The sequence below is a fragment of the Giraffa tippelskirchi genome, chromosome 1 (genome assembly GCF_054371585.1).
Source record: "Giraffa tippelskirchi isolate mGirTip1 chromosome 1, T2T-mGirTip1v1.2.pri, whole genome shotgun sequence".
NCBI lineage: Eukaryota > Metazoa > Chordata > Mammalia > Artiodactyla > Giraffidae > Giraffa > Giraffa tippelskirchi.
Window position 1 is genome coordinate 215,600,720 of NC_137275.1, and position 22,312 is coordinate 215,623,031.

The window sequence follows — 22,312 nt, forward strand, 5'->3', positions numbered from 1 at the left end:
ATATTCTTATGGCTATATGTATTCCCTGGATTTCTTACCTTATTACACAAGTATATGTGTACAGATCTGTACCAATACAGATATGAGGAGACTGTTTTCCTCTACTGTAGAGGAGTGTTAAGTCGTCATGAGGAAACAAAATTTTGGCTAGTTAGCTATGAAAAAAAAGCAAAAAAGAGATCTACTGACAGGAAAGAGGATAGAGTTATTCTTAGCAGAAAACCCAATACAATGAAATGAAAACAATTTAGTTCACTAAACTGATAAAAAAACTATAAAATCAATGGTTTTCAAATATATGTATTTATATATATATATGTCTATATACATATATATATATGAACCTAGTCAAAAATTAATGGGAAAACGTGTTCATTATGGCCACAAACATACATATATTGAGAAATAAACACCAAAAGTGTGCAGAATGTCTATGGAAGATACCGTAAAATGTTACCAAGGATCATTACCAATAAACAAAAGCAAAAACAACAAAACTTGAAGAAGAGGCAAAATAAACCATTTTCCTGGCTAAAAAAGGTTAACTACGGTAAAAACTAAAAGGTTTCAATTTCTTAAGAAGTCTGTCTTGGAATTTGGAAAACTGATTACAAAGTAAATCTGGAAGAATACAGATGTGAGAGTAGGGGGGAAAAGACTATTAATACATGTTATATTCATATATTAAATAGTTAAAACTGTATGATACTGACACAATAATAGGCAAGTCAGTAAAACATACTAGAATATCCAGAAACAAACTATAATGTGGATAAGGATTTGGCATATAATGTAAGTGACATTACTAATCAATGGGGAAAGCAAAGCGGATTCCCCAAATAATATTGGGACCACTGCCAAAACATTTAGGATTTTTAAAAAATTTTACTTTTAACCATATACTAAAATCTTAAAGAAAACTTTAAGTAAAAATATGAATAAATATTTATTTATTCCAAGGAAGAATTTTCTAAGTATAAAAACTGGTAGAAATCATAAAGGGAATGGTTAGGTTCAAGTTAAATATATTTGGGGTTATTGATACCATTGATATATAAAGATAAAATACAAGAACAGAAAAAGAGACAAAAATAATCATTTCACAAAATAAAAATATGCAAATGAACACTGAATACCAGTAATTTTAAAAATGCAAGTAAAACTATAACTTTTTGCCTATCACATTGGATAAACATTTTACAACATCAGATTTAGAATATAATTTGGATAAAATATATCTTTAAGTATTACTTACTGTAAATTCATAAAAACTGAGTGAACTTCCTTACCTAGCACTGCAACTCTTTTATCTCCATGTTGAATTATGGTTTCACATAAATTAGATAAGATTGAAAATCTTCAGAATAAATGGGAAAATAAAATATAACTATCACTTAATAATCTAATAATTTAATGTTATACCAGATTGCCATGTCATCAGATCTCTACAGAGATGCTAATATCACTATAGCAATATGTTGTGAGCAACCTATGATCAAACCTCTGAAGCTATTTGGAAGCCCAGCACACTTAAACTCCAAGAACAACTAAATTACAAAAAGGAGATTAATATGAAAGAAAATATTTCGCTAATGTGGCAAAGCTTTGAATTTCAATTTTGCAGGTGGATATCCTTAGCAAAATAAAAAAATTTAAAAATCCAGTAAAACAAAAAAAATCACTGAAATGAAAATTTATATATTAGTAAGAAATGTTTTATAACAATGGAAATAACAAATGTTTTACCTTGTTTCTGTACTTGAAGTGATGGACATTTTTCTGAGCAGCTGACAAGTGTAAAGAATTCATTGTATTCCTTATGGATATATAAGCTGTCTTCCTCTACTTCAGTTTGGGAGTTTGGGTTTGAACTTGGAACAATTTCATCAAATTCACAGTTAAGCTGGGTCACCGTTCCTGTAATTGTGTTTCTATGATATACGAAAATTACTGATTTTGTGTATGTCTTATTTTAAACATCTTTATTAACGAATAATACATGTTCACTGCAGAAAGTTACCAAATTCCAACAGATACAGAAACACATTACACATAGATCCATCATTCAAGAGATGAATTCAAAAAGTATGTATTTTCTCAATTATTTTCAAATATTTTTAAACAAAAGTGGATTCATATACGTAATATTTTGTAACCTGTTCTTTTCTACTAAGCAATGAAGCATGAGCACATCTACATGTCAATCAATGTACATTCACTTCATTTTTTGAGTGGACGAACAAGATCCTGTTGTACAGGTAAATAACTTTTTCAACTAGTTCCCTATTACTGGAAATTTAAATTTGTTATGATTGTTTGCTATTATGAGCAGCTATACAAGGAATATCTTTGTGTACTTATCTGTTTTCTCAAAATGCAGTTCCTAAAAATGGAAATGATGAGGTTAAAGATATATAGATTTTTAAACTTTGCCACATGTTGCCAAAATGTCCTTGTGCTGGATAGTCAATGTCTGCTTTTCCATGTCATTATTCAACCTCTTATATTCTATTCTACATTCTGGGAGACAGATCTCAAGGAACCAACTAAACTCCCTTGCCCAGTCTTCTGGTTGGATTGAGCCAATGGAAGCATTGGCAGGAGATCAAAGGTGGGAAAATAAATAAGTTGAAATATTATTCTTCCCAAATCTCTCCCTTTGGGGCCACAGTTTGGAGAGATAGCTGCATTCTTCAACCAACAGTTACATCTTTAATCAGACAGCCTCTCTCTCATAGCTGCAATTCTTACTGTGTTGGTTACTTCAGTCCCCTTTCTTCTTCAAGCTTAGGGTGGTAATAACTTCCAGGCATTGAGAGTCCTGGGAACTTTTTTTTTTGGTTCCCTTGACCCTGCCTGTACCTTGCTTGTTTCCTGACTGATCCAGATATATCCACCATTGTTTCTATCATCAGGAGATTTGAACTTAAAAGAGAACTTTCTACTGAATTTTCCAATAAATAAATATACTATTGGCAATTTGGCTACATATTCTAATATATATTTTTATGATACCCTAAAATATTTAGCTTTAATAACCCTACACAGACTGAAAGAACCAAAATCAATATAATTCCCCAGTGAATTGGAGAAAATAATGAATATGCCATATCTTAAAATCATATGTAGAAAAATCTCTAGAGTTTCTGCTTTATTCTTTATAAAAATACAAGGTATCAGAAAAAAAAATTTTAGCTCATTCAGTTTCATATTACTCATGAGAATGATGATTCCTATGTGGATCTTTAGTGACTTCTAAATTTAGTGCTTAGATGATATAATTTTATTTATTTATTTTTGGCTGTGCTGGGTGTTTGCTGTTGCACAGGCTTTTCTCTAGTTGCTGTGAGCAGGGGCTACTCTGTAGTTGAGATGCACGGGCTTCTCATTGTGGGGGCTTCTCTCGTTGCAGAGCACAGGCTCTAGGGTGTGTGGGCTTCAGTATTTGTGGCACGTGGGCTCAATAGTTGTGGCACATGGGCTTAGATGCTCCACAGCATGCAGGATCTTCCTGGATTGGGGATTGAACCCGGGTCTTCTGCACTGGCAGGCAGATTCTTTACCACTGAGCCATCACAGAAGCCTGGTACTAGAGTTTTGAGAAAACCCTGTCAGTTCTCTTTCCCTCATCGTAAGTGATCTGTAAAGACCAGTATTTCCAGGTTTTCTTTCTCCCTCCTTGTCCAATATTGTCTATTTTTGTTCACTGGTACCTCCTCCTCTGCCTAAGTTGCAGATCCTGATGTTTCCTGGGCTTTCAGTCTGCATTGTCTTTGCTTTCTTTCTATATCATTCTTTTTTGGGTAAATTCATTCACTAATTCTTTAACTCAAAAGAAATATTTATTGAGTGTCTACAATGTGTTACAAAGCTGGGAAGGATTGGGGGCAGGAGGAGAAGGGTATGACAGAGGATGAGATGGTTGGATGGCATCACTGACTCAATGGACATGGGTTTGGGTAAACTCTGGGAGTTGGTGATGGACAGGGAGGCCTGGCGTGCTGCGATTCATGGGGTCGCAAAGAGTCAGACATGACTGAGCGACTGAACTGAACTGAACAGTGTGTTAGCACCATTTTAGGCACTGAGTGTGGAGTGGTGAACAAAATAGTGTCCTTGCCCTCATAAAGCTTTATGTGATAATGGGATGATAAATAAATAGGTAAATAATGTAATGTCAGGTGGTGAAAAACTCTTATGAGTGAAATAAAATGAGATATTAGGACATCAAGTAATAGCCAGAGGGATAACAAAAGGTATGTTTTAGAGACAGTAGTTAGTGAACAGCCTTCTGAGGAGCTACAGTTACCTGAATAATGGTAAAAAGCAAGCCATACAGAGGCTTAGAGTAGAGGACCAAGGTTGACATAGTCAAAGAAAAGCAGAAAGGTCAGGTTGACTAGAACTGAGTAAGGTTAGATATGTGGACAAGGACAAGATCATGTTGGGTCTTAGAGGACTTGGTAAGAACACTGGATTTTATTCTGTGTGAAATGGGATACCAATGATGAAATGCATAACCCACCAACAACAAGCATTTCATGAGCTGCTTTGTGTCTTAAAATAAAATCACAGGAAAACTCTTATAAGAAAATAAAGGAGTAAATTCTTGTGACTTTAGTTTAGGTAAAGCCTTCTTAGATTTGATACCAAAAGTACAAATAACAAAAGAAAAATTAGATAAATTGAACTTCATCAAAATCCAAAAGTTTTCTGCTTGAAAGGATACCATCAAGGGAGTGAAAAGACAATCCACAGGAGAAAATATTAGCAAATCACATATCTAATAAGAGGCTTGGATCTGGAATACATAAGGAACTCTTAAACCTCAATAATAAAAAGGCACATAACATAGTTTAAAAATGGCAAAGAACTTGAATAGTCATTTCTCCAAGGAAGATATACTGCTGCTGCTGCTGCTGCTGCTGCTAAGTCACTTCAGTCGTGTCCGACTCTGTGCAACCCCATAGACAGCAGCCCACCAGGCTCCTCCGTCCCTGGGATTCTCCAGGCAAGAACACTGGAGTGGATTGCCATTTCCTTCTCCAGTGCATGAAAGGGAAAAGTGAAAGTGAAGTCGCTCAGCCAATAATTAAAGGAAAAGACGTTCAACATCATTAGCCATCAGGGAAATGAAAATCAGAACTACAATGATGTGCAATGAGCCATTCACTAGGATGGTTATAATTAAAAAAACAGGTAACAAGTGTTGGCAAGATATAAATTGTAACCTTCATACACTGCTAGTGGGAATATAAAATGGTACATCTGCATGGAAAACAAGTATTTACAAAGTTACCATGCTGCTAAGTCGCTTCAGTCGTGTCCAACTCTGTGCGACCCCATAGACGGCAGCCCACCAGGCTCCGCCGTCCCTGGGATTCTCCAGGCAAGAATACTGGAGGGGGTTGCCATTTCCTTCTCCAGTGCATGAAAGGGAAAAGTGAAAGTGAAGTCGCTCAGTCATGTCCGACTCGTAGCGACCCCATGGGTCTGCAGCCTACCAGGCTCCTCCACCCATGGGATTTTCCAGGCAAGAGTACTGGAGTGGGGTGCCATTGCCTTCTCTGCAAAGTTACCATAAGATCTAGCAATTTCACTACTGCTGCTGCTGCTGCTAAGTCGCTTCAGTCGTGTCCGACTCTGTGCGACCCCATAGATGGCAGCCCACCAGGCTCTGCCGTCCCTGGGATTCTCCAGGCAAGAATACTGGAGTGGGTTGCCATTTCCTTCTCCAGTGCATGAAAGGGAAAAGTGAAAGTGAAGTCGCTCAGTTGTGTCCGACTCTGAGCGACCCCATGGACTGTAGCCTACCACTACTGGAGAGATAAAATTCTGTGTCTGTATAAAAACTTGTCCACAACTGTTTATGGGGTTTCCCTGGTGGCTCAAACAGTAAAGAATCTGCCTGCAAAGCTATGGTTTTTCCAGTAGTCATGGACGGATGTGAGAGTTGGACCATAAGGAAGGCTGAGTACCAAAGAACTGATGCTTTTGAACTGTGGTGCTGGAGAAGACTCTTGAGAGTTTATTGGACAGGAAGGAGATTGTCAATCCCAAAGGAAATCAACCCTGAATATTCATTGGAAAGGCTGATGCTGAAGCTGAAGCTCCAATACTTTGGCCACCTAATGCAAAGAGCTGACTCATGGGAAAAGACCCTGATGCTGGGAAAGAGTGAGAGCAGGAGAAGGGAGCAACAGAGGATGAGATGATTGGATGGCATCACCGACTCAATAGACATGAGTTTAAGCAAACTCTGGGAGATAGTGAAGGACAGGAAAGCCTGGCATGTTGCAGTTCATGGGGTTGCAGAGTTGTAGACATAATTACCGAAAAACAACAACTGTTTATAGCAGCATTACTCATAAGAGCCAAAAAGTGGAAACAAATGTCCATCGACTGCTGCTAAGCTGCTAAGTTGCTTCAGTTGTGTCCGACTCTGTGCGACCCCATAGACGGCAGCCCACCAGGCTCTGCCAACCCTGGGATTCTCCAGGCAAGAACACTGGAGTGGGTTGCCATTTCCTTCTCCAGTGCATGAAAGGGAAAAGTGAAAGTGAAGTCGCTCAGTCGTGTCCGACTCAGCGATCCCATGGACTGTAGCCTACCAGGCTCCTGTGTCCATGAGATTTTCCAGGCAAGAGTACTGGAGTGAGGTGCCATTGCCTTCTCCGTCCACCCACTGATGAATGGATAAATAAAATGTGGTATATTCATACAATGGAATATTATTTGATGATTAAAAATTAAGTGCTGATACATGCTACAAAATAAAAAAGTGTTAGTCACTCAGTCGGGTCTCTTTGCAACCACATGAACTGTAGCCCTCCAGGCTCCTTTGTCCATGGAATTCTTCAAGTAAGAATACTGAAGTGGATAGCCATTTCTTTCTCCAGGGGATCTTCCGGACCCAGGGATGAATCTTAAAAAACATTATGCTAAGTAAAAGAGGCTGGTCACAAAAGATCACATATATATGTGTGATATTGTGATTTATAATAAGAGATACATGTTTGGTCTTCATATCCATTTCTTGCATAAAACTCCTAAGGTCATTGGACTTTCTTAAGTGCTAAAGTTGTCTTTTGTTATGTTAATAGGGTAACTTTTGGGAAGCACCTAGGGATGGTGACTGATTGCCAGGGGAACCAGCCATGTGATTAGAAGATTGAAACTTTCAGTTCCATTCCTCCGACCTCCAGGAAGGGGTGAGGGCTGGAAGTTGAATCAACTGCCAATGACCAACCATGTAATCAATCCTGCCCATGTAATGAAGCCTTCGTAAAAACACAGAAGGACTGGGTTAAGAAAATGTCCAGGTTGGTGAACACATGGAGGTGCTGGGAAAGTAGGGTGATGGGAGAGAACACAGAAGTTCCATGACCTTTCCCCTTGCCCTATCTATCTCTTCTGTCTGACTGTTTCTGAGTTATACCCTTTTTTTTTTTTTTTTGCTTTTTATTTATTTTTTTTTTTTATTTTTTTTTTTAATAAATTTATTTATTTTAGTTGGGGGCTAATTACTTTACAATATTGTAATAGTTGTTGCCATACATTGACATGAATCAGCCATGGGTTTACATGTGTTCCCCTTCCTGGACTCCCCACCCACTCCCTCCCCATCCCATCCCTCTGGGTCATCCCATTGCCCTGGCCCTGAGCCCTTGTCTCATGCATCGAACATGGAATGGTGTTCTGTTTCACATATGATAATATACATGTTTCAATGCTATTCTCCCAGAACGTCCCACCCTCACCTTCTCCCCTTTTATAGTAAACTAGTAATTCAGTAAGTAAAATATTCCTGTGAATTCTATGAGTCTATTCAGCAAGTTGATTGAACCCAAAGAGGGGGTTGTTGGAATCTCTGATCTGTAGCTGGTCAGTCAGAAGCACAGGTGATAACCTTGCAAATGGCATCTTAAGTGTAGGGTGCAGGGGCAGTTTCATAGGGCTAAACCCCTAACCTGTGGAATCTTAATTTCCATTAGGTAACAAAGCTCCTGAATTTAAAATTAAATTTCGATTTGGGAAAGTCTGCTAAACCTTCTGCTCAGTTTTGTTCTGAACCAAAAACTGCTCTAAAAAATAAAGTTCATTAAAAATTAAACTTTACCTCATGAGACGAACTCGAAACTAATGATGGCTAACACAAACACAAGGAGGCTGGAAGGTCACGGCTAGTAAGGTAGTTTCACAATTCATGAGGGACAGGCTTCAGCAATACATGAACCGTGAACTTCCAGATGCTCCAGCTGGTTTTAGAAAAGGCAGAGGGACCAGAGATCAAATTGCCAACATCTGCTGGATCATCGAAAAAGCAAGAGAGTTCCAGAAAAACATCTATTTCTGCTTTATTGACTATGCCAAAGCCGTTGACTATGTGGATAACAATAAACTGTGGAAAATTCTGAAAGAGTTGGGAATACCAGATCACCTGACCTGCCTCTTGAAAAACCTGTATGCAGGCCAGGAAGCAACAGTTAGAACTGGACATGGAACAACAGACTGGTTCCAAATAGGAAAAGGAGTACGTCAAGGCTGTATATTGTCACTCTGCTTATTTAACTTATATGCAGAGTACATCATGAGAAACACTGGGCTGGATGAAGCACAAACTGGAATCAAGATTGCCGGGAGAAATATCAGTAACCTCAGATATGCAGATGACACCACCCTTATGGCAGAAAGTGAAGAAGAACTAAAGAGCCTCTTGATGAAAGTGAAAGAGGAGAGTGAAAAAGTTGGCTTAAAGCCCAACATTCAGAAAACTAAGATCATGGCATCTGGTCCCATCACTTCTTGGCAAATAGATGTGGAAACAGTGGCTGACTTTATTTTGGGGGGCTCCAAAATCACTGCAGATGGTGATTGCAGCCATGAAATTAAAAGATGCTTACTCCTTGGAAGGAAAGTTATGACAAACCTAGACAGCATATTAAAAAGCAGAGACATTACTTTGCCAACAAAGGTCTGTCTAGTCAAGGCTATGGTTTTTCCAGTGGTCATGTATGGATGTGAGAGTTGGACTATAAAGAAAGCTGAGTGTAGAAGAATTGATGGTTTTGAACTGTGGTGTTGGAGAAGACTCTTGAGAGTCCCTTGGACTGCAAGGAGATCCAACCAGTCCATTCTAAAGGAGATCAGTCCTGGGTGTTCATTGGAAGGACTGATGTTGAAGCTGAAACTCCAATACTTTGGCCACCTGATGGGAAGAGCCAACTCATTGGAAAAGACCCTGATGCTGGGAAAGATTGAGGGCAGGAGGAGAAGGGGACGACAGAGGACGAGATGGTTGGATGGCATCATCGACTCAGTGGACATGGGTTTGGGTGGTCTCTGGGAGTTGGTGATGGACAGGGAGGCCTTTCGTGCTGCGGTTCATGGGATCGCAAAGAGTCGGACACGACTGAGCGACTGAACTGAACTGAGACTCCTTTTGTTCCACTCTGCCATTCCTAGACTTAGTCCTTGTCATGTATACTCCAAGGTGGTTGCTGCAGCCAACATCTGCATTGTAACATCAGGAAGGAGAAAACATGAAGGAGTAAAATACGCTCCAGAAATTGTGTAAGTCCCTTTTGCTTATATACTTTGGGAAGAGCTTAGTCACAGGGCTACGTTTGGCTGTAGGGAGGCAGAGAAATGTGAATTTTATCCTAGGTGGTGCCACAGATTCCATCTTCTTTGCCATGGGTTCTATCTTGAAAGTGAAAGTGAAGTCACTCAGTCATGTCTGACTCTTTGCGACCCCATGGACTGTAGCCTACCAGGCTCCTCCTTCCATGGGATTTTCCAGGCAAGAGTACTGGAGTGGGTTGCCATTTCCTTCTCTATCTTGAAGGTACTATAAAATGAACGGAGGGTCAGACATGACAGGGTGCCCATTCCTTCAGGGCCTCCAATTTCTCTCATACAAGAATCTTTTGTGTGCGCCAAAGTAGCCTGTTCATTACTTATTGCACGTCCTTGCCTCCGTATCTTCAGATGTACTGTTTTCTTTGAAATGCTTTCTTTCAAGTTAATTTCTCCTTTGTCCAACACAAGCTCAATTCCCACTTCTTTATGAAGTTGATCTCTCCTGATTATAAATGCACAGCTCTACCAATCTAACTCATAGGGAGAAGAGAGATTTTAGAGATTATCTTGTATCTTGTTACTCAAACCAGGTTCTTGGACCAGTAGCATCAGCACACTTAGGAGTGATTTAGAGATGCAGAATCTCAGGCCCCAATACAGACCAACTGAATCAGAATCATCATTTTTTAACAGGATCCTTAGGTGATTCATATGTAAATTAAAGTTTGAGAAGCACTGACCCATCATCTTTATACTGAATCAGAAAGTGAGGGTCAGGGACTTCCCTGATGGTCCAGCAGTTAAGAATCCACCTAGTGCAGGGGGCTTAGGTTCCATCCCTGGTCCATGAAGATTCCGCATGCCAGAGAGCAACTAAGACTGTGTGCCACAACTGCTGAGCCAGAGCTCTAGGACCTGTGCTTTGCAAAAAGAGAAGTCACAGTAAGGAGAAGCCCACGAATCTCAACAAATAGTAGCCCCTGCTCTTGGCAACTAGAGAAAGCCTACTGGTAACAAAGACCCAGTACAGCCAAAAATAAATAAATAAAAAGTGAGGGTCAGAGAGAGAAAATGGCTCATTGACTAGTTAGTACTTAACTTTTCAGATGAAGAGTTAAAATCCACATCTTTTAGTTCATAGTGCAAAGCTCTTTCCACTACACCTTTTTGCATCCTCCCTGCTCTAGAGTTTACACCTGTGACAGATACTTTGCATTGACCTTATACCTTGTGATAGACCTTTCGAGGGTCATTTTATAGTATCATTTAATTCTTAACATTGTCAATTTTTTCTGTTCATATATTATCTTCCTAATCTGATTTTAAATTCCTAGATGACAGAAATAGTACATTGGGCTTCTCTTAGTGTTTGGACATGTTTAAGTTGGTCATTCATTTCTTTCAAATGTAACTAAGGAAAACAAATTACTAAAACTTGAAAATCTGAAAATTAACTAAATCCTTTGGGTCTGATCAGAACTCTTTGCATGAAGTGATGCAACAGAGTAAATTATTTACATTTACACTAAAATCTCTATTTTGTGTCTACCTGAACAACATAGAATGGGTTAGATGTTCTTCTTCGTATTATGCTCTGCGTTCCTATCTCTGTCATTGTACTTCCCACATTCTATTGTATTATTTATTTATAAATTTCTTATTCTCTATTTTCTTATGTTCTTTGAGAGTAGAGACTGTATTTATTTTTTTTTTATCCTGTATACAGCACACAAAATGGTATATGATAAATATTTGATGAATGACTAGACTACTAATAAATAACATTTTGACAAAGTATGTTATAAAATAGCCTTAAGTCTGCATTTATACTACAAGGATAAAAAGATTGACTTTAATATAAAGGATTTTCTATAGATACTTTCTACCAAAATTTCACTTATTGTTAAAAGCATAATAGCATCTTGGTTTTATTTCTGTCTCTTGCAAAACAAATGCACAGAATACTGTTACTATGTGACAAATGAGGGAAAGATTAAAAAAAGAGGTTATAAATAATTTTGATTAAACTCTTCTTTGTGGTTCAGACTAGGACTTGTTTTTTGGATAAAAGAAGAAAACATGTGAGGATATAAATGAAAGGATCTTTTCTCTTAGGTATCTGAAAACTTACTATTCATCTTCTAGATGTAAAGGGGAAATTTGGGGTTAAGGACACATACTTCTCAAGGAACTCATCCACAGTGAGACTTGCTTTCCATTGATCCAAGACTGAGATATCGGTCTTTCCCCAAAGTGAAACAGCTGAAACTAGAAAAGAGAATGGTAAACGTTAGCTTCTGGAATTTTCTTTTACACAATCCAGGGAAGCCAAACATTCACCTTTTACATTATAGTGTTAACTTTATTGGTTCATAAATGTAATTTTTTCAAAGTTAGCAGTTCAGTTCAGTCGCTCAGTCATGTCTGACTCTTTGTGGCCTCATGGACTGCAGCATGCCAGGCTTGCCTGTCCATCACCAACTCCCAGAGTTTGCTCAAACTCAAGTCCATCGAGTTGGTGACATTCATCTCATCCTCTGTCAGCCCCTTCTCATCCTCTGTCACCCCCTTCTCCTCTTGCCTATGAGTCAGTTCTTTGCATCAGGTGGCCAAAGTATTAGAGCTTCAGCTTCAGCATCAGTCCTTCCAATGAATATTCAGGACTGATTTCCTTTAGGATTGATTGGTGAGATCTTGCAGTCCAAGAGACTGTCAAGAGTCTTCTAAAACACCACAGTTCAAAAGCACCAATTCTTCAGTGCTCAGCTTTCTTTCTGATCCAACTCTCACATCCATACATGACTACTGGAAAAACGATAGCTTTGACTAGACTGACCATTGTCAGCAAAGCAATGTCTATGCTTTTTAATATGCTGTCTGTATGCAGGTCAGGAAGCAACAGTTAGAACTGGACATGGAACAACAGACTGGTTCCAAATAGGAAAAGGAGTATGTCAAGGCTGTATATCGTCATCCTGCTTATTTAACTTATATGCAGAGTACATCATGAGAAATGCTGGGCTGGATGAAGCACAAGCTGGAATCAAGATTGCCGGGAGAAATATCAGTAACCTCAGATATGCAGATGACACCACCCTTATGGCAGAAAGTGAAGAAGAACTAAAGAGCCTCTTGATGAAAGTGAAAGAGGAGAGTGAAAAAGTTGGCTTAAAGCTCAACATTCAGAAAACTAAGATCATGGCATCTGGTCCCATCACTACATGGCAAAGAGATGGGGAAACAGTGGAAACAGTGGCTGACTTTATTTTGGGGGGCTCCAAAATCACTGCAGATGGTGATTGCAGCCATGAAATTAAAAGATGCTTACTCCTTGGAAGGAAAGTTATGACAAACCTAGATAGCATATTAAAAAGCAGAGACATTACTTTGCCAACAAAGGTCTGTCTAGTCAAGGCTATGGTTTTTCCAGTGGTCATGTATGGATGTGAGAGTTGGACTATAAAGAAAGCTGAGTGTAGAAGAATTGATGGTTTTGAACTGTGGTGTTGGAGAAGACTCTTGAGAGTCCCTTGGACTGCAAGGAGATCCAACCAGTCCATTCTAAAGGAGATCAGTCCTGGGTGTTCATCGGAAGGACTGATGTTGAAGTTGAAACTCCAATACTTTGGCCACCTGATGTGAAGAGCTGACTCATTTGAAAAGACCCTGATGCTGGGAAAGATTGAGGGCAGGAGGAGAAGGGGACAACAGAGGATGAGATGATTGGATGGCATCACCGACTCAATGGACATGGGTTTGGGTGGTCTCTGGGAGTTGGCGATAGACAGGGAGGCCTGGCGTGCTGCGGTTCATGGGGTCGAAAAGTGTCAGACATGACTGAGCGACTGAACTGAACTGAACCGAACTGAACTAGGTTTGTCATAGCTTTTCTTCCAAGAAGCAAGCATCTTTTGATTTCATGGCTGCAGTCACCATCTGCAGTGATTTTGGAGCCCAAGAAAATAAAGTCTGTCACTGTTTCCATTGTTTCCCCATCTATTTGCCATGAAATGATGGGACCAGATGCCATGATCTTCATTTTTTGAATGCTGAGTTTTAAGCCAGCTTTTTCACTCTCCTCTTTCACTTTCATCAAGAGGCTCTTTAGTTCTTCTTCGCTTTCTGCCATAAGGATGGTGTCATCTGCATATCTAGGGTTATTGATATTTCTCCCGGCAATCTTGACTCCAGCTTGTGTTTCATTCAGCCCAGCATTTCGCATAATGTACTTTGCATATAAGTTAAATAAACAGGATGACAATATATAGCCTTGATGTACTCATTTCCCAATATGGAACCAGCCTGTTGTTGCATGTCCAGTTCTAACTGTTGCTTCTTGACCTGCATACAGGTTTTTCAGAAGGCAGGTAAGGTCGTCTGGCATTCCCTTCTCTTTAAGAATTTTCCACAGTTTGTTGTGATCCACACAGTCAAAGGCTTTGGCATAGTCAACAAAGCAGAAATAGATGTTTTTCTGGAACTCTCTTGCTTTTTGATGATCCAGCGAATGTTTGCAATTTGATCCCAGGTTCCTCTGCCCTTTCTAAATCCAGCTTAAACATCTGAAAGTGCTCAGTTCACATACTTTTGAAGCCTGGCTTGGAGAATTTTGAACAATTACTTTGCTAGAGTGTGAGATGAGTGCAACTGTGTGGTAGTTGGAACATTCTTTGGCATTCCCTTTCTTTGGAATTGGAATGAAAACTGACCTTTTCCAGTCCTGTGGCCACTGCTGAGTTTTCCAAATTTGCTGGCATATTGAGTGCAGCACTTTCACAGCATCATCTCTTAGGTTTGAAATAGCTCAACTGGAATTCTATCACCTCCACTAGCTTTGTTCATAGTGATGCTTCCTAAGGCCCACTTGACTTTGCACTCAGGATGTCTGGCTCTAGGTGAGTGATCACACCATCATGATTATCTGGGTCAGTAAGATATTTTTTGTATAGTTCTTCTGTGTATTCCTGCTGTCTCTTCTTATTAGCTCTATACAGTCAGCAAAAACAAGACGGGAACTGACTATGGCTCAGATAATGAACTCCTTCTTGCAAAATTCAGACTTAAATTGAAGAAAGTAGGGAAAACCACTAGACCATTCATGTATGACCTAAATCAAACCCCTTACCATTACACAGTGGAAGTGACAAATAGATTTAAAGGATTAGATTCGATAGACACAGTCAGAGTGCCAGAAGAACTATGGACAGAGTTTCGTGACATTGTACAGGAGGCAGTGATCAAGACCATTCCCAAGAAAAAGAAATGCAAAAAGGCAAAATTGTTGTCTTGAGGAAGCCTTACAAAGAGCTGAGAAAAGAACAGAAGCTAAAGGCAAAGAAGAAAAGGAAAGATATACCCATCTGAATGCAGAGTTCCAAAGAATAGCAAGGAGAGATAAGAAAGCCTTCCTCAGTGATCAATGCAAAAAAATAGAGGAAAACAATAGAATGGGAAAGACTAGAAATCTCTTCAAAGTTATACCAGATTCCAAATACTTAAATAATCATTCTGATTTTTACAGCCTCCACAGAAAAAACAAACAAACAATCCTCTCAATCAAGGAACAATATCACCTGAACATAGTATCCTCATTTTTACAGTCTTTCTTTTGCTTATACAGCACTAACATCCCAGACAATCCTGTTCCACAGCTCATGTGACTCCTCATAAAACCAGCTCACTTTGATACACTCCCCTTGAAGGGCCATAATATTGTCAGTAGCACGCACTTCAGTACTTAATCATATACAGTCATATTTTAAATTTTTATGTGTATCTATAGCTTGTCTCCGAAAGTAGACCCTCGGTTCCTTAAGGAGAGGGACCATGTCAGATGCTTGTGTCAGCAAAAGCAACTCAGTGAAGAGGCAAAGGACTTGTGTTCTACCTAAGTGTTGGTTCTTACTAGTTTTGTCACCTTGAACAAATCACTGAACATTTGAGTCTGTGCTTCACTGAAAAATATAAAAGTTTAGTGGTTAAGTATACAGGTCTGGAAAAAAAAAAAGTATACAGGTCTGGAATCACCCTAACTAGATTTTAATACATATACTGCTACTTACTAACTATATGATCTTGTGTAAATCTCTTAACCTCTAACTCAGTTTCCTTCTCTGAAAATTAGGAATAATAATGATCTTTTCATAGTGTTGTCAAGATTAAATGTGCTAAGACGTGTAAATTGCTTAGAATGGTGCCTGATATGGTATAACTGCCTAATAAATCTTGACTGTTATTATGATTTTTAAAAAGAAGGAAAGAAAGAGAAATAATTAATTCATTTTCCCTTCTGTACTTTAAGAGAAGCAGTTTGATGAAAACTACTACTCTTGATGGGGCTTCCCAGGTGGTGCTAGTGGTAAAAACCTGCCCGCCATTGCAGGAGATGTAAGAGATGCGAGTTCGATCCCTGGGTCAGGAAGATCCCTTGGAGTGGGCATGACAACTCACTCCAGTATTCTTGCCTGGAAAATCCCATGGAGAGAAGAGCCTGGCATGCTCCAGTATATAGGGTCGCAAAGAGTCAGACACGGCTGGAGCGACTTGCCACGCATGCAAGCACGCACTACCGTTGATCTTGTTTCCAGCCTGATAGAAGCCTTCAATATTCATTTTTACAATATTCATCCTCCCTCATGTCCTCACTTCCTTTCTCATACAGTTTAGTTCCCACGGCCTCATAATAACTCTCTTACAATGAGTCAAGTCCCTTGTCTCTCTTTCCCTTATACCAAGTTAGAAAACCCCTAGTCTTCACTTGGTATATGTACACTAAAAGTGAAAATGTTAGTCGTTCTGTCGTGTCTGACTCTTTGTGACCCCATGGAGGGTAGCCCGCCAGGCTCCTCTGTCCATTAAATTCTCCAGGTAAGAATACTGGAGTGGGTGGCCATTCCCTTCTCCAGGGGATCTTCCCAACACAGGGATCCAACCTGGATCTCCTTCATTGCAGGCGGATTCTTTACCATCTGATCCACCAGGAACTCATATGCATATATGTACACTAGAACAATTAAAAATTATTTGGAAAAAAATTCACCCAACCATTCTGAATGAGCTCATTTCAAATTATGACCATAAATTTTAAATGGGCATCCAACTTTGACAGATGATAATAGTAATTCATCTTAATATCCTTTTAATAAAAAGGATTTTCTCATTCTTCAAGACATTTGACACCTCCCTTCAAATTTTTGATACTCATCCCCCTAGCCACTCTCTGTCAGAAAATTAATATAAATAAGAAGAACAACCTCATCTTCCACCACCAATTCTAACATCTAACTGACATAAGTACCTACAAACTTTGCCTTCCTCTCTATCACAGTAGAAGAACCATCCTGGCTTCTAACACCAACTCCTCCAATTGTGCTCTTGGTTCTATTCTCTTTTTACTAAGTTATCTTTTTTCTTTCCTGCATCATCATTTTCTCTCTTTTTACTAAGATTATTTCCTTTGGCAAACAAACATTTCATAGTCTCTTTCCTTATCATGCATATATTTATTTTTAATCTCACATCTTAAAAAAATTCTCTTTAACTCATTTCTCCCTTCAGCTAGTGTACCTCCATTTAGCAAAATTCTTCAAAAGAACTCACTATGTCCACCATCTCACATCCCACTGTGCATTCTCTTCTCAAAATACTCTGATCAGGTTTCCATACATAATATTCCAGGGAAACCTTGATCGATATCAAGGTTATCGATCTACATTTAATTAAGCTAATGGCCAATTCTATTCTCATCTTACTTGACACTTTCCAAAGCAAAAGATGATACTTCATACATATTCATTTAAAAAATAGTTTTATAGTCAGTGTATCATTACAACTTAGAGTAGCCTTCATAGAGTTGGGCAAGATCCTACTGTAATACAAATAGTAGAATGTCAGAATATTTTAAGACTTCATCATTTACATATCTTTTATTGGTTTTATTCATATCTAGTATAAGCTTTCCAATTCCTTACTTTGCAACCTAAATTCTTTGTCACATAAAAATATTAACTTTGTCACTTAAATACTTTGTCACATAAAAATATTAATTTATAAACTTCTTGGAAGTCTGATATGAATACATTTTTATATAATGAGAAAACCATGCATTTTCTTAATAATTTATTATGCTAAACTCTGAAATACTTTTAAAAATACATTTTTTAAAAATAAAAATAAAACATACCTCTTGTCCATGGCCTCCTAAACTTATTATCAGTAATACTTGCAGGATAATTGTCATCTTGATATAAACATGAAGGGATCCGAAGCAATAAAGCATCTTTGCACAACTTCTTTCTAACTACACTCTGTGCAAGAAAGATTATGAAATCTTTTAATATATATTGAATTTAAAGTATTTATCTGTCATATTCCAGAATATTAAAATTCTCTATTGTTTCAAATTTATATTGTTTTCATTTAAAGGTAATACATGTTCACTATAAAATATCTAACACAGAACCACATAACTGAGAAAGTCATGGTCCCTAGTGATATCAATAAGTCTGGTTTATTTTCCTATATACTTTATTTTCTAGATCAGGCTAAAATGTTTGTGTGTGTTTGATAAAAAAAAAATGGGATCATATCATTTACACACCATTTAGCAAAGTGTTGTTTTTCACTTTTAGTGTAATATGGCTATTTTAACTTTTGTTTTCTACATCTGTGCACTGTTTCACTTGTGACATCCAGCGAATATGTTACTAAATTTTAAAAAATCTAATAATTAAATTTTAAAAGGATGTTAAATCAGTTAAGTAAGCATGTAAATAAAAATTCTCTATGCTTGGTTCTGCCTCTACTTTCCAGCTTTATTTCCCATTACTCTTTAATACTAACTGCAGTCTTTAAATAGAGCAATCACTACCCTCTTAACATTAAGTGTCACTTCCTCATCAACAGGATGCCTTTGAAAAATGCCCTGCTGCTCTTCTCTAGCTGTCAAAATTCTATTCACCTTTCAAGGCTCATCTTAAGCAAATTTCCTCAGTGACTCCCAACTTCTCACAGAATTCATTATTCTATGTACTTTGACAAATGATAGTTTCTTTCATTATCTCCCAAGAGTTTTATGTTTGCTGAAGGTTTAACAACATATTAAATAAGAGGCCCTCATTATCTAAGAATAAATAGTATAAAGAAAAGATGAGTTAAGTAACTCATAAAAAATGAGGACCAAAGTTTCATAGTTAAAAGTCAAAGGTTCATAGTCAAATGGAACATTACCTAAAAAACAAAATAAAGTTATAAAAATTAAAATTTATTTTAATTAAATTTTGTTTGTAATTAGCTTATAACTGCTTTGTCATAATTTCCCTCAAAACTGCACTATATGATGATATGCATGATACTAGTCATTACTTCACCTGTGATCATAAACAAGATATTTCTAGAAAATATTTGAGGATTTAATCAAAATTTCCCAAGGCATCTCTGACTCCTTTGATATTCAAACCTTTCTCTTTGTCTTACCTGTTATCTGATCTAATTTTGTCAGATTTTCATCTGATAATAGCTTTACCTGTTATTTGAGTGATTCTTCAACACTGTTTTCATGAACTTTACAAAACCCTGTATCTTTTGCAAGATTTGCCATTGATTAGTATATTTGTACTGTATCATGGGGGTGTAGAAAGTAAGATACCATGGGCAAGGAAAAAAGTCTGAGGAAGTTTACATATAGACTAATTTTTCAAGTGGATAATACATTCATAAATATATCTGTGTAACAATGACCTCTGATTCCCTACCACTTATGTGGTACATATGCCTCCCTTGCAATGATACATCGGCCTCCCTGTTATGATGGAATAATAAGACGGTAAGAACTATGAACTGGTGTGTGACAATTATTCTAATCAATTTCTTAACAATGTACCTGGTTTGAATTTCAGCTTTGTACAAGATATTTAACTTCTCTAGACATCATTTTTCTAACCTGTAAAACTGTAAAACCTGTTTAATAATAGTATCTTCCTCATGGAGAAGTTATGATCATCAAAATGACATAATCCATCAAAAGAGTAAGTGATCAAATGCTATAATTAATCAAAATAGTAAGGGACTAATAAAAACTGTTATAGTCATTTTATCATAGAGATAACTGGAATTGTTTTTTCCCTATTCCTGCTGAGAAAAATCACTCAAGATCATCCATAAAAGCAGCCTAAACTTGCTAACAATTTCCACTTTTTTCCCATTGACAGTTTCAAATTCACATTAAATTGGCAACAATTTCCTCCCCAAATAGTGTTTTTAAGGTATATTAAAACTGGAACGTAGTTTTTAGTGAATTTCAAAGTAGGACTAAGGATTACTCTAAGGACTACTAAAAAGTGATAATAATATATAGTGCATGTCATATCATAATTCTTAGTAATCAGGTCATGATCTAATAACACTCTACCTCATTCAAATAATCTATCGCACAATATTTGAATGCTGGAAACATATCTTCTTTCTTTGAAAGCAGTACAAATTTCACATCTGGAAATATAAAAATTAAAAATAAATATTTGGTAGGATACCAAAGCTAGGAGCAGAAAACCATTCTTAGTCACAAAACATTGGTTCATTCATTTTTCAAAAAGGCTCTGAATGATAAAAATTGAACTATGAAAATAACATTACTATGATTTAAATCTAATATGAAAATAATATATACATTGGTATAAAATTATTCATATATTTTTCATATTATTTTATCCATACAATCCTAGTTGGTGGATTGCAATATATTTAATATCATCATTTTGTTGCAAAAGAGGCTGAGGTTCACAAGACTAATAGCGTGGTTTTCTCATGATAACCATATTTCTTAAGTGAACCAAGGACAAAACTGTGCTGAAGCAATGGAGTAGAATTTGGAAAATTCAACTCTCTAAGAAAATAAGTGAAATCGCTCAGTCGTGTCTGACTCTTTGTGACCCCATGGACTGTAGCCTACCAGGCTCCTCCATCCATGGGATTTTCCAGGCAAGAGCACTGGAGTGGGTTGCCATTTCCTTCTCCAGGGGATCCTTCTTCCCGACCCAGGGATCGAACCTAGGTCTCCCGCACTGTAGGCAGATGCTTTACCATCTGAGCCACCAAGAAGTCCCAAGAAAATAAAAAGCCTTAAGTTAAATTCCCTATTAGTTCATCTGGAATAAAGCAACTATAGTATATTATTTTTAGGTCATTGGGTCATTATTAGTAAATCAAAAAATTCACCTAATGAAGTAAAATTTTTTTCTTTTCTTTACCAGTATGGTTTATCCCAGGATATTGAATATAGTTCTCTGTGCTATACAGTAAGACCTTGTTGTTTATCCATCATATACATAATAGTTTAGGATGGATAAACTATTTAATAGCTTAGGATGGATAAATCAGTTAATAGTTAAACTATTAAACTATTTAGTTTGGGATGGATAAACCAGTCAATCCTAAAGGAAATCAGTCCTGAATATTCACTGGAAGGACGGATGCTGAAGCTGAAGCTCCAATACTTTGGCCACCTAATGCAAAGAACTGACTCATTTGAAAAGACCCTGATTCTGGGAACGAGTGAAGGCAGGAGGAGAAGGGGATGACAGAGGATGAGATGGTTGGGTGGCATCACCGACTCAATGGGCATGAGTTTGAGTAAGCTCTGGGAGTTGGTGATGGACAGGGAAGCCTGGCATGCCTCAGTCCATGGGGCCATAAAGAGTCAGACACAACCGAGCGACTGAACTGAATTGATACATAATAGTAATAGTAATAGTACATCCATTAATCCTAGATAGTCCCAATAAGTAAACTTTTGAAAGCTGAATAAGTCCAAGATAGTTTCAAGAATCAGAGGAATTACAGCTTAGAAAAGTTACTCTAGGACATAGTCCAGTTTATCAGACAGTTCTTAGCATTTTGATCAATCATTTAAGATATTGTGGGGAATTCAGATATAAACTAGTTTTCATACACTAGTAGTTTGTCAATAAGCTTTCAGTGAATGAAACATATATTTTAATTCAAATGGTCTTGCTTTCATTTCATTATCATTCTAAATTTGTTTGAGGTTTACCTATTTCCAAATGGTAAAAGTGCTCACCAGAACTCATCTACATTAATTGGTTATGAAATATTCCTATTTTCAGTTATTATCAAGTGGGTATCCTTAACTACTCAACTACTGGGTTAAAAACCTAAGAGCAGACTTCTTAATATAGAGTAAAATTATTTCATTTCACTAATGAATCAGAAGACATTTTGGATATTACAGTAAGTGCTCCAATGAAAATGGCATAAGCTATCTGAATATTTTAAATATTGTTAGATTCTGATATCAACAAATGTGAGGAACGCAGAGTGTCAGTGCCCTCTTTCACACTTAGCTAAACAATGCCAACATAGCATCTTCTAACTGGTGATTACTTCTCTGGAAATATTTCCAACCATTGTACTTCTGTACCTTTTCCATACAGTGTATCACTGATATCTGAAGCAAATATTGATTCTAGAATTTCTACTTCCTGACACTGCACTTTCAGAAAAAATTATTTGATTGTGCTTGACATCAGAAAAAGTTAAAAATCACAACTCTACCTACTTCATCCATTCAGGTTATTGTCGGCATTTTTCTTAAATGTTCCTTTCTTATGAAGCCTATATTCCCTCAGCTTCAGATTCATCACTCCCATCAACTACCTTAACTAATAATTACTGTTGTATTGAAGTTAACCATTTAAGTCCATGCTAAACACAT

At 37.5% G+C, this 22,312-nt stretch overlaps 1 protein-coding gene across 5 annotated transcripts in view; it reads right to left on the reverse strand.

Annotated features, from left to right (window-relative positions):
• The window catches only part of SHOC1 (shortage in chiasmata 1), an 83,117-nt gene that overhangs the window by 59,911 nt on the left and 894 nt on the right, over nt 1–22,312 (reverse strand). For all 5 annotated transcript variants that reach the window (XM_081574430.1, XM_081574437.1, XM_081574429.1 and 2 more), the window contains exons 3-6: nt 19,991–20,070; nt 17,765–17,888; nt 11,763–11,850; nt 1,747–1,931 (exon numbers count right to left, since the gene is read on the reverse strand). In XM_081574430.1, coding sequence (XP_081430556.1) covers nt 1,747–1,931; nt 11,763–11,850; nt 17,765–17,888; nt 19,991–20,035 — 442 coding nt within the window. In that variant the 5' untranslated portion in view covers nt 20,036–20,070. The remainder of the gene's footprint in view (nt 1–1,746; nt 1,932–11,762; nt 11,851–17,764; nt 17,889–19,990; nt 20,071–22,312) is intronic.